General features: G+C 36.8%; 1 protein-coding gene across 1 annotated transcript; it reads right to left on the reverse strand.

Annotated features, from left to right (window-relative positions):
• Positions 1 to 4998: 4998 nt before the first annotated feature.
• On the reverse strand, positions 4999 to 12610 carry LOC121407332. The gene is made up of 2 exons (XM_041598368.1): positions 12474 to 12610; positions 4999 to 6823 (listed from the first exon to the last, which is right to left on the reverse strand). The coding sequence occupies exon 2, from the start codon at positions 6689 to 6691 to the stop codon at positions 5051 to 5053; it is 1641 nt and encodes a 546-aa protein (XP_041454302.1). The 5' UTR covers positions 6692 to 6823; positions 12474 to 12610; the 3' UTR covers positions 4999 to 5050.
• Between the last annotated feature and the right edge of the window lie 1798 nt (positions 12611 to 14408).

The raw sequence follows: 14408 nt of genomic DNA on the forward strand, positions 1-14408 counted from the left end.
TCCCATAATGAAATAAGTTGAATGCATTTAATCAAATATCTTTGGTTCTTGAAGGAAAAATAATTGAATAAACCTAAGTTTAATAACTTTACAAAAAGTTAAGTGGAAATATGACATCATCAGTTTGCTCATTGAATAATCATAAAGATATGCCTAAAAATGTTTCATTGGAATAATGCAAATTATTAAAATGCCATAACTTTGTTATTCCTTGTCCGATTTCGATCAAATTTTCAGTGTTTTGTTTGTGTATTTTTTCTTAATCTGTCCAAATAATATCATTTTCATCCTGGAGTACTCCTTTAACTAACCCTTCGTATAATAGGCCAGTGTTCATGCTGCATGGTTTTCTCGTGAGAAGGGAATTAATTAGTTTTGATTCAAATTTCATTCGATCAACCAACCATTGACCATCGGAAGATAAAATCCTATTTCTCGAAAATGGACTAAAATAAGTGTATATTGAATTGAATGAATGATGATGAACCAATGTGACCAATAATCAATAACTCGACTAATCAATCACTCGACAAATCAATCAATCAATTAATCATCAACCAATGATCAACCAATGATCAACCAATGATCAATCAGTCAATCAATCAATCAACCAATCAATCAATCAATCAATCAATCAATCGACCATCTTTCAATTTAAAAACAATTCAAATTCTTCTTTTTATTAACGAAACACCGACTTTTGCACTTCAGTTTGTGACTGCACCATTGTGCGAAGTCGTTACATTATAATGTTTTCAACAACAGATGGCGCTAGACCACTTTGTACAGCGTACTCCTCTGAATTTATAAACTAAGGAGTAAGGGCATCGTGATCCAAGGCACATTCCGACACGACACGGCACTCGTTTAAGTTTTAGCAAAAGCGGTGGGGACGGTTTCTACAAGAAAGAAAATCTATTGAAAATGCCCGTTAAATCGCAATGAGCAGCTGAGAGTTCTTTGTCGAAAATTTTTGAAACGGCACAGCTGATCGTCGTAAGACTCTGAACTTACAAAAAAAGAGAAAATAAGCTGTTTGTCCTGAGTCCACGACGAAACTGCTGCTTTGCTCCACCGATTTTCGACAAAGACTGCTTTGTCATGAAGGGCTATTGACAATAGATTTACTATGTTGTAGAATCCGTCCCCGTAGAGATTGCGTAATCCCCCCCCCCTCCTCCTCCTTTTTTTTACCTGAGACTCTCAGAGCATTGTTATCTTTCTATATTGCCTTGCCCCACTCGGTCTACTGCATTTTCTCTCTCTTGTATTGTGATTTGACTGGGTCGATCCAATCCATAGAAATATATATACTTCATTTCACTTCGTTCATTTCCATTTAGTTTGTTTTGTACATTTTGACATATAATTAACAAAACATATTTTAAGTATCCCTATTATATTCAAGATTATAACATATCAGGTTGAAAATGTTGGAAATATATACTAGTATATATCTCATAGAGATATATATACTAATATAATCTCTATAAACCAATCGTATCTCTGAATGGTTAGTATATTATGTGCACGTGTTGTATAATATTTGATTTGATTTATTATTGTTTTCTTCTGCATTCACAATAGTTACTGTTTTTGGCATGAATCATAGAGAAAATATATGCTAAACAAATATGATCTACTACCAAATAATTCTAACATAAAACATTTGCAGGAGTGTTGTCATCACAAGCAGACTGTTTGCAAAAATGATAACCCCGCATGAAAACTCATTGAATTAAATTATTTTATACGTTTATAAAGCAGGATGATAATATTAAATACATTGTTCGTCACCTTTATGATGAAAATATATACATGTAGTTTTTAAACAAGAACACACCTAGTTATCAATAATGCATATAGTATTTCCATTTACTTGAAAGCAGGATAAAAGAGAATTGTGCATCAAACCCGGACTTTCTATGTATAGCCACTGAGCCAGGCTCCTTAGACCACTCGGCACGGCACCTCCCTCTGTCCTCTATCCTCAAGCTCATGCCGCCCCTAGAGCCCCCCCCCTCTCTCTCTCTCTCTCTGTGTGATTATCTGTTTTGAAAATATTATATTCCTAAGGTATACACTTAAGGTATTTTATCAGAATAGACATGTTAACCTATTCATTAACTAAGTTACTATCAATATAATGTGTCTTTCTTTCAGGAAGTTATCCGTAAATTTGCTATGTATAAGATACATGATTTATATTTCACTTAGAAATAGAATGTTATTTTCCATGTTGTTTTTCCTTTCGCTTCTCCCACCCCCCCCCCCCCTCTAATTTATGTAAACCCACATCTGCACTGTGTGTACCACAGCTGATTCAACGAGTCTGCATAGCAGACTCGCTTCGCTCGCCATTTCAGGCTGGTTCGCAAACCAGCATCAGCGCGCACAGAGATCCCACCATGAGCCATTCAGAGTCTGCAGAGCAGACTACTCCAGTGGCGTAGCTCGAATTTTTTCCTGGGGGGCACTGGGGGGTTCTTGCTTTTTCAGGGGGGGGGGGCACCGTTTTTGTCCGGTGTATGTATGTATGTGTCACATGGGCGGATCCGACTTTCGCCAATAGGGGATGGGGCCTGAAATTATCTTTACCTTTATTTTCCCCGATCAGTCACTTCTTAGTTTTATTCTTATAAAACAACATAAACATAAATTAATCTCATAAAAACTGCGAGCGCGAAGCGCGAGCGATTTTTGTTGTTGTTTATTTTCATGTATTTTGTTCTGGAAATCTAATATTCGAACAAGATTCGTATGTAACTAGATTACTGCGAACGTCTAGCGAGCAGAAATTTCTAGCATATCGAAAAGAGACATGTTAAGGACTGCTTACAGTTAACGGCGAAGACGGTTTATATTACAATAATGCGAGCGCGAAGCGCGAGCAATTGTTTTTTGACATTCTGTCCTAAAAAATGGTTATTCTAAGCACTTTTTGTATTGATAAATGGGATAGGTATGTAACAAACAATTGATTTGAGCGCGAAGCGCGAGAGGAAGAAAATTGGGATTTTAGACCGAAAAGCGGGACACTCTCAACATCATTAATAATACGATCGTGAAGCTTGAGCAGATAATTATTGATATTCTGATGTGAAACTGGATAATTTAAGTACATTTTAAATAAACAACATGCAGGCTATCGCGCATAATTAAGATTTAGACCAAGAATATGGGCATTCTACAGTTGTTTAATAGAACATTATGGAATACACGTAGACAATAGGAACTTGGCAAATCAAACGTACAATGTGACAAGGCAGCGTGAGCTTAAAAATGCTGATATGTAGACCATAGAACGGACATTTTACAGAGCACTTAAAATTGTAAATAACAAAATAATAATGAAAGCTCGATGTCCGAGCTAAAATATGTTTATATTGACTTCAAAACTTCCTCCATATCAGCCTATTGAGCAAGATGTGAATCTCATCGAACAGGTAATTTTGGCGCGAAGCGCAAGCAACAATTTTATATAGTAACATGAAAGATTTGGGTTTTTTCAAGTCTTCCCCTCACATTTTTTCATTCACTCGTCTTCCTCCTCTTATTTTCCTTTCTTTCTTCTTCTTTATTCCCTTTTTCGTTTCTTCTTAATTCTCCCTTTTTTTGCTCTGCCATTTTTTTTTTCTTGGGGGGCACCTGGGGGGCACACCAAATCTCAGGGGGGACGTGCCCCCTAGGCCCCTGCCCCCCGTAGCTACGCCACTGGACTACTCCCCCTCCTTTCTCGCTCTCCTCCCCCACACCACTCTCTCTCCCTATCCCTCTCTGTCCCTCATTGCCTCTATATCTAGCCTCCACTCCATCAGTTTGTTCCTGTCATTCCTAATTTTCTACCATCAGGATTTTCTTATTATTTTTTATATAATTTTCACTCTTCATTTTTTTTGTACTTTTAAAAGAAAATAGTTGTAGGCACCTCATTTAAGGTATTGTATAAAACTTTATCATTTAATGAGGAAAGCCGATGACGTCACATATTCATCATATATTTTAATATCAACGATTTCCCCTTGGAACATGGTAAATCATCATTCAATTGCGAACAGTGAAAATACTCTGCACAAGCAAGGCTCCAGGATTCTTGGTGAACGCTACCGAATTAAAAAAACGAAATAAAATATTTGATAGTACAGGACATTCACATCATTATAGAAAAAAAGTGATATCGTGCGATCATCATTATTGTTTGAAGTCGATGAAATCATGGAAAAAACAAAATGTTTGTATTTCAGATACAATCATATTGTAAAAAACATTGTAAAAGATGACGGGCCAGAATATTGGAATAGGCCGATCATAAATTATTAAAATGGACCGGGAATGTTGAAATAAACGAAGAATATTTAACGATATAGACTGGGTCGGAATGATGATTTAGGCCAGTTCGATATGGTCATGGTGTTGTCACATTATGAGTCCATTAATTAGACGTTGTTAATTAGTATACTTCGAAAGTGTTCAAAGAAAGCTTCTTTTTGCACTACATAATGTGCATTATTGATATAATGATTAAACTATAAAATAATGACATATTTATTATACACTTGAAAAACATGATGCGACAGTCTCTTCTTCTATACTGATCGATGATTTCATTTGAATAAATCACGAAAAACGAGATGTCGTGTAAGGACACTCCAATGTGACCTGCTCTAGGTGATATCTTTCTATGTGACTATTTACTAATCTTAAGATGGTGTGCTTCCTTGTTAATGACCCGTATTCGGAAGTCCAGTTAGACTTATCCGCCATGGTCTAACTCTATGCTAAAATTATGGGAAGCAAACAAATTTCAAAATTGCATTTATGTTTCCTATCTTTATTTGACTACTGACATAAGTTTCATTGATGAATAGAACTATTTCAATAATCATTCCAAGTCATTTATGAATAATTTGAGTGTCAAATGAGCTGACAAATTTAAATTATATTTTTAATTGGCATATCCGTAGTTAAACTACAACTTTAAACCAGAGTTTAGTTAAACCCAATTCAGAATATGGGCCATTGGCGCGTGTTTTTTTTTCGGCCGTAGCTGTTACGAATGAGCTAACCCAGCCCACTGGCCCCAAACCATTCCAAGCTGCTTCACAGTGAGGTCATGTATGACGTAAGAGGATCTTAAACGATTTAGTGAGGTATGATCCGTCTTCAGGATGCCTCCCTTGGCATCATCGAAGAACCCTCCTCCCATGAAACCTTTGATCATGGTCGGGATCACTCCAATCCGTCGAAGACAAAGCCCAAAGAAGACGTCCTCCCAGGGGAAGAGTGGTGTCTGAAGTGCGGCAATATAGGCTTTGTGAACCACGTCCATTGATATTACATACCCTATCCCGATACAATATGGTGGATACTTATCATCCTTCGTTACAGAATATGGCACGTAGAATTTATTATACACGTCTCGTATGATATCAAAGTTGAAGGCGGCCTTGCCGGCCACAAAGTTCCGTGAGGGCGCTGTTCGCAGGTAAATTAGCATCTTGATCGTGTTGACTGCCATGTCATCGTCGGTCTTCATCACGAACTTGGCATTCTGGCAGTACCTGCTGGCCCACTTAAGACCCATCACGGTCTTGATAGTCAGGTTTAGGTAGGAATCAACGAAGTCCTCCTGCACGATGTCGCCGTAGTTGACGAGTTCGCGACTGAGGTCATCAGTGACCTCCCTACTAGACACAGCACCTACAAGGAATACGGTTTCAAGATGCATGTCGGTGCTCCGTCCTGCCATCCCCCAACTTCGTCTTATTGCGTCACGACGTTCGAAATTCTTCGGCGCTGATGCAACAATCATTAGCAAGGATACACGCTTGAATGTCCCTTCGTCTGTGAGGCATTTTTGCTTCGGGTTTAAGATGTACCTGTACTCATGCAAGTCTATATACGATTTCCAAATAGTTGAATTTAAAATGCCAGGAGTCTTTATGTCTTCGACCTTCTTTAACCTTTCTCTATGGTGTCCTTTTGGATGAACCATCCGTTTATATCCAGGGACCAGTTCTCCGGAGTCATCAGTTTCTTCAAAGTCCACACCGAAATCCAACATCGGTCCCAGATATGTTGCATTGGTAGGTGAGGGATGAGGGCGCGTCACCAAGACCTTGGTTTCTCCTCGCTTATTTTTGGCAACCACCGTGCCCTTCTTAGACGAGATATTGTATTTCTTGTAGGCTTCTGCATAGGTGTTGATTCGTTGAACCTTCGACATTGTCGGCGAAACTGCAAGGATCTTTTGCTTGGTCTCCAGCTCCTGGGCAAACCTGGCATAGAACTTTCTCCCGATCTCATCTCTATCTCCTGGCAGGATTATTGAGTTGTTTTTCAATATCTTCCTGGATGCGTCAGTAGTGTTGTCATTCCTACCGGTGTTGTGTAATCTCTGGACAACAGGCTCGACATAGCCATATTTCCGGTCATCGGAGGATTCATCTTGCTGCTGCAATCGATGCGAAAGAAGCTCAGATATGTCTCCTTCCTTCAGTTGGTACACCTGCTTGAGGAACGCCCTCTCAAGGACCTTTCCATTCTGCTCCACACCTTTGAGTTGCCTGCTTCCGAAGGTGATGTCCTGGTAGTTCTTCTGGTAGAGAAGGTAGAACTGACAGAGAACCGTCATGCTCATGGAGGAGATGACGAGGACGAAGAAGAATCGGACGATCTCCGTCATACGCATGGTCGTCACCCTGGCCGAAATCTTCAACCATTCATCAGGATTTCACTTCTCCCTCTAGTGATGCCATCTTGAATAAGATCATCGTGTATCTTGTTTGTCCTATCAGTGATCCTACAGTAGATATAGGAGACCCTGTATAGCAAATGGAGAGAGAACAGTTATTAAAAAATTGCATTATTATACCGATACACTTATGATGATTAGTTAGTTTGTTGGTTTCCTACAATTTCTTAGTCATGCTTTTGCAGTAGTCAGATATGAAAACATACCAATGATAAGGGGGAATGTACCACACTGATCAGCATTATAAACCTTTTTTATTGGTGGATTATCTTGTTGCACCATTTTAAAGTGATTTGCTGTTAAGATTTTTCACATGATATATTTAGAGTTGTGTGGAACATGAGTTTTATGTGCATAATTTTGCTAATGTTGTTGTTTATCACCCATCTCTTGCCCCCCAAACAGAGGCCACAGAACAAATTTGTGAATGGAAGGGCTTCCAAGACAAGTTAAAGCAATCCCGGTTGCCAGCTGATAAAAAACGCAAGTTTCAATTACTGCGAGGGAGCATGGCCACCAATAAGCAGAGGCAGGGTATATGGGTTAGGTGTATCTGTTATTCAACCCCCCCCAAAAAAAAAAATGCTTCTCTCATAAGCGACATAGTATGTCATATTTCAAGCTCGAAACTTCGCAGTTGATGTAATATTTATTTACTTAATTATTTATTTTTCCCTCTTTCTTCTTTTTCTTCTATTACTACTACTACTATACTACTACTACTACTACTACTACTTCTTCTTCTTATTATTATTTTTCTTCTTCTTCTTCTTTTTCTTCGTCCCATGATGGATTTCTTAATTCTAATAATATATTTAATTAATTCAATTCAATTAAGTTCACTTCAGTTTAAGTATGCTGGACTCCAAAATAAACCCTTTTGAATTCCATGAAATCATTCAAACATGTCAAATTCGATTCAGGATCCTCTACGGTCATTTAGCATTCTCTAAAGATCTGCTAACCGTAAAAAAAGTAAACACGGTCATATCGACCAATGGCTGTACACAATGTAATTTCTTGTATATTATTCATCTTTTTGTAGAGGAATTTGTGACGTAAATCATTTTAAAAGTCACAAAGAATGATGTTTATTCTGTATTTGTGACCATGAATGCGAAATTTGTCAACTAATTGTTATATCATTTTCTGTGCATGCACGACCAACTGGTAAATCCTTTTCTTTTTATTGTGGCTTCGTTACTACTCTGCACGCGAAATGGTATAGACATCATGATATTGTTCAGTTTGAGTTTGTTTCGTATGTAGTCCTGAAAGAAATTTTCAATTTTTAATGATTTCGCTAAACAGTGACCCAATGTAAAAGGAATTAATTAGTTTTTAAGTGGCGGCGTTTAACTGGAAATCTATTTCAAAAGGGCCCTTAATGGTAGGCCTTCAAATAAAACGAACCAAAACCCCCAAATTAAAAGTCTTATTGTTTGAAGGAGATTTGACAATGAGGGCGTTAACTAAAAAAATGCACACATAAGCGCCGGCATGCCCGAGGGACAGGACATTGTCTCCCTAGAATATAGATGACGAAATAAAGCCCAGAGTAATTGTCGCCGGAGCAAATGTCGTGTCATCGTTCTCCAAAGTATTTAATTACACTTCGGATAAGATGTCAAACGGTAGGTCCTTTCTTTACGAACAAGAATCTTTTCTTGACATCGCAATTGGATAAAGTCTTAGTGCACATTTTTTTTCTTGAAAAGCCTCTCGATCAAAATGTAACTGAATACTAATGCCTATGAAAAAACGTAACCATCCTTCAACCAACTTGCCCATGACTTTTTGACCTAGATGACATGAACCATTGGTTATTCATATAATGAATTATCCGTAACTAATAGAACAAAATAAATGCAGATACCAATGACCTTGAAATATTCTAACTTTAGTTTCCACTTTACATAAGAATTGAGTCTCTGAGAAAATAAAACGCAGTGGAATCCTTTTTCAACTGAGTCTGACGATATTCTTATATCTATTGATATTTATATGATTGTCAGAGTGCATCGTTGCGAATCTATATACCTTGGGGTCAATGCAACTTACGTCAATAACAAAACAAATATCTCTTGATACAATTTATATGAAATAAAAGTCAGACGTCGTGGGAAAAGTAATAATTTGAAAGTGCGTTTATTGCCGGATATATTGGCAAAGTTTGATTCAGTACGCTCATTCAATCGATTTAAGATTACGACTTATGTCGAGATAGTGACATTCATTGCCGTGATCGTCATCTCTTTCGTGATCCTATACAATTCGTCGGGATTGAGATTTCCACACTTAAAAGTAAGTGAATTTGATGAGTAGGCCTTTTTGTCACTTGTTTTATTCTAGTGGTAATGGAATGGGGACGGTGTGGGTGCTGAAACCCCCCTTTTAAATATTAAACAAGTGAAAAATGAAATAGCAACGACCATCTCTGATTGTGATTTCGTCTGCTCCCCATTCAAAATTGTTCGGCGGCTCCTGTTATTCTGTTATTTTGTTCAGGCTCATGTTAAAGTACCCCTGTCCCGAGCAGAATTCGGAAGGCCTGTCCAGTAAGGGTTACTCCGGAACCGAATCAGCTGCGAATATATCCAAAGGCTCGAATTTGGATGGTTTCGGGAGTATTCTGTTCTCCCTCCTCGAATGCAAAAAAAAAAAAAATCGGGAGGGATTCGGACACCACATTCGCTGAGGAATTCGGCTCGTCTTGAAATCCCGAATGTGACCACAACAAATATCATTCGGGCCACATTTGAGATAATAATTATATTCGGATGACATTCGGCTCGTTTTGAAATCCCGAATGTGACCACAACAAATTTCATTTGGGCCACATTTGAGATATATTCGGATGACATTTGGCTTGATTGGGGGGGGGGGGGGCATGTGGAGTAATCGGGGCATATTCGGACCTATTCGTATCATTAGGGGCGTAATGATCCAATCTCGGCGCATTTGGCCGTATTTGTTCCGATTAGCAATGCCGATTCGGCATGTTCGGGTGAACATTCGGGTCATCATTCGACCGTAATCGGACCAATCGGGTCATATTCGGCTCGATTCTGGGCACCTATGGCCTCGATCCTTGCCACTATTCTGGTGGCATACGGCTTTATTCGGAATGGACAAAATTGCTTCAAGTCAATTATTCTTTGAGATTCTGCGCTAAATCGAGATTTGTTCCAGAACAATATTCGGGAGAACTCGGTTTTGGCGTAGCAATAGGTGTATATTATATAGGCACCTGGAACAAATATTCGTGCTTGCCTCACCTACTGGTCACCCTCAGAAGTATATAAGAATTATTTTAAATTAATGGATTATAACAAATTTTATGAGCTGCAAACTCTGGATCCTGACTGTATGCCTTCAATATAGGTGGTTACAAAATTTTCATATAGCGTGAAATGATACATTTACTTAGATCAATCATGCGAGTAATAAAAACGACAGACCTAATTAAAAAAAAACTGCCATTAAAAGTATCTATAGTTTTGGTGCATTCACCTTCTTTTTTGGAGGGGGCTGGGGTATCAAGGGCGCAAACTTACGATAACTTACATGTCCAATTCATGATGACACAAAAAGGCGATATGACAGGTTACTCCTTCAAACGACAGAATAAACACTTTTTTTAATGAATAAACCGTAAGTGATCAAATCTATATTGAATTAAAAATTTATTTTATTAGGTTTATTATAGCGTATATCGGATGTAACTTCTGAAGATTTCCATGGCAAAGAAGAATAGCGTATATACACCATGACGTTTCGACAAGACGTGTGTTCACTCTCTTTTTTTAAAGTGAATTGAATACCCGGAGTATTAAAACGTTACGTTACGTTTATTATTAATCCGAAATCTAGACAACAGTATGATACTGTTTGTGGAAAACCACAAGGGTCGCCACTTGGCCACCCATCTATTCATTTCATGTATCAATTACATAATCGTTCGCCCAGCGTGTTTCCTATATTCTGTATGAAGATGATACAAATATTTCATATTCTAACAAAATGTCGTATGAAACAACTCATATTTTAGAATTTATGTTTAATAATTAGATTATTTACAGAGTTGACAGAAACTTAACATGGATGCTCTATTTTAACGAAATTAAGAAATAAGTCGCAAAAATTGGTATTATAATTATATCGCATAAGTGTTTTCTTTTTATCTTTCCCTTGAGTGCATATACCCCCTCCATTTTATAATTATTTTATTTTTAAAACATATTCTTAGAAGGAAAATGTCAACGTGAACCAACTTTGGACAAAGTAAACACTCTCCCTAAAACACAATACACACGCTTGTATATATAACGATGTGATATGGTGTGAACATATTTTGTATATTGATGATTTATTAATAAAAAACACAAAAACATGTTTATATTCATATATGTTTACATGCACAGAGTCAGTTTGAACACAAACATATTAATATCAAATGCTTGGAATATATACAATGCCCTCTATCATGTCTATCAAGTAATAGTCTATTTCGAGGCGCACTATAGGACATATTACACCAACTTTCGCTCGAGCTGCCGTCTCCAGCACTCAGTACATTCAAGGACTTAATCCTGCCCTGAACTCATTCACCTTACCTGGGTTAAGTGAAGCACAATGTGAGAAAATTTCCTGCTCAAGGAAACCACAGCACGCCATATTTATGTAAACCTACTTTAAAGTACATCAAATAGTTTCGAACCTATGACCCCCTCATCAAAAGTAGAAACTTACAGATAATGGTTGACTGATCCATTGTATAAAGTAACCGTGAGAAAAAAAACGATATTTCGATTGGAAGTTGAAAATCATGAAACAATATTGCGAAACAATCCAGCTTTTGTATCAACTCAACCAGCAGATTTTTTTATTCACTTAATTATTTTGTTTAATTTGATAACATCGCGAAAAAAGAGGAAGAATTAAAGAGATAGAAGAAGAAGAAGACAAAAGGAGGAGGATGAGAAGCAGAAGAAAGGGCATCAAACTCATAACAAATCTAATTTCCATATATGCAATCTAATACTATTAAAGGTCAAGTCCACCCCATCATTTAAAAATCAATGTTATGCTTGTTGATTTGCTGTTTTTTGTTTGGGTGGACTTGTCCAAAGAAAAGCCGCAACATTATTTACAACTCACATAATAGCAGCGAAATATAATTTTCATTTCAGAAATACTAGAATATTCTTTCTTTTATGAATGTAGGGTATGGGATAATGTCATGAAAATAAGGAAAGAGGATGGAAGGGATGTAGTCAAGGCCGGCCTCGTGTCCACATCATACCGGCCTTGCCCTCGGCCCAAGTTACGTGCAAAATATCTATTGTTTCTCAATCGGCCTCCTGACTACTGAGGAAGTACCGGCCGAGACTACTTCCCTTGAAAATGAATATTATAGTGATTTAGCAACATAATGTGTCTTTGCCCTATAGTGTCTATAGACATGTAAGGACGTGTTAATGATTTTTTTTTTTTACGGATTAAATGACTCTCTAAATGTTGTTGTTAATCATCCTCAAAGTCATCATCCTCATCAACATCATCCTCAAAGTCATCACCCCCATCATTATAATTCAAATGTTATAATTCCGGCAAAGGGTGAAAAAGCACGAACACAACAGATATATTTATTCAAGAAAGGAACGACTTTTTAAAGTTGTTATTGGTAAAGAAAGTTGATATAAAACGCCATACGTACCCTGTCATACAAAACTTTTGTTGATCATCCAAAATGCAAATGAAGTTAGTTGAATTAAAAATGAATTTTATTAACACTAGTTGTCTGACAATGAGCATGAATGCCTATATTATGCGACCTATAGGCCTAGACCTACACTATATACAGAATATAATTGCGGAAAAACGAGAGGGGTAAAAAAATCGATATAATTCTTTCGGATGCTTCCTTTGTTCGTACGGACAGGGGCGGTCGATAGTACATTTAGTCTGACTTTCCCGTTTGAGAAAATGTAAGGGGTCAGGCCAGTCACTGTGTCTCATAAAGTTTTTCTGTAATAGCAACAAATGACTTAACGCACAGCGAAACTTCTTTGGTGATAAAATAGATTCTCAGTCTTTTTTTAATGTCACCATGCAGTTAAAGTTGAATAATATCATTATGTATCAAGTTTCTTTGTTACTAACAAACATCTGAATGAAAGGTGTATCATTTTGTCAAAATCTGATTAGGAAATAGGAAATTAATTCATTTTCACTATGTTAAAACCGTGAATAAGCAAGAGTATACTTCTGTTCGAATCTGTCGTATGTATAACAGCTTGAGATCAGCTCTGAGACACACTGTGATTGTAAATATATGAACATTGCTATTTTTTAGATTATGGTAACGACTTGACTGCTGATGATCCATGTTGATGGCAAGTGGCACAGGCTTTTGCAATTATATGTCCTTTGTCGATCATGTTTGACATACAGGTTTTTGATGGGGGCAAAATTAAAACGAAATACAATCAAAATGAGCAATCAAATCAATTGAGCGCGGAGCGCGCAGACAAATCGACAATTTTGTAGTATTTTATGCTAAGTTTAAGTTCCAATGTTTTTTAAACACACACACATATATTTATATATATATATATATATATATATATATATATATATATATATATATATATATGCATATTATGAATTTTCAAGTTGTCCTTTTTTTTTGGAGAGGTGGACAAATTAATTCCCCCTCAATTCTTTCATTGCCCCCCCCCCCATGATCGACACCTGTGTTTGTCGATAATTCTTAATTTCGTATACTATACTATTTTCGTATACTGTATTGAAGTGATGGAATCGATGTTTAATTCATTTTTATTTTCTTAAACAAAATCAAATATAATGTTGGTACCAATACTTCATGTTCATCGGTGATGTAGAGATGGGGGGGCTCTTGCCCCTCCCCATAAAACTTCACGACCAAGAAAAAAAAAGAAATGGAAAGAGAGAAGGGTGTAATATGAAACCATTTCATGAATATTGTGTCAAATTCTATCACAAAAATTGATTTTTGTAATAAAAATGACGACATTTTTGCTCTCTCGCTTCACTCGTTCTCACATTTTTATTCCACGCGTCACACTATATCTATCCTCAGTCCTAAAAATATTGTTTGGCTCTTTACACACTGATGTTCATTAACTTTGCTTATTAGTGTCAAATATTGACTTCATCGTGATATGCAATGAATAATTATATTTTAATTAAAATGTTGGTTGAAAAGGGCTAAATAAGAAAAGCAGAGTGACCAAATTCAAAAGAATTAAAGATTTTACAACTTTTAGATATTGTTAACTTTTTTTGTTTGTCCCGAAATATTGTTCAAACTTTCAATAAGTACTTGTCTGATTTTTCTTCTTTCTCTAAAAAACAACTTTTTAGTTGAGTTTGATTCCCCTTTAAGGAGTCGAGTCAGTATCCCATCGCAGGTCGGTTATTCCACGGTTATTCAGTCATTACAGGGTAATCTATAATAGGCCTATGAATATTTTAATGATTTCAAAAGATTCAGGTTGGTAAAAAAATGATCACAGATTTAATCTGAATTAGTGTAATGTAATGTAATTCAGAACTTGATATGTAAATGTGTTTATTTAAGATGTCTGTATACAGTGTATACTGGATC

Source organism: Lytechinus variegatus, chromosome 2 (assembly GCF_018143015.1).
Source record: "Lytechinus variegatus isolate NC3 chromosome 2, Lvar_3.0, whole genome shotgun sequence".
Taxonomy (NCBI): Eukaryota; Metazoa; Echinodermata; class Echinoidea; order Temnopleuroida; family Toxopneustidae; genus Lytechinus; species Lytechinus variegatus.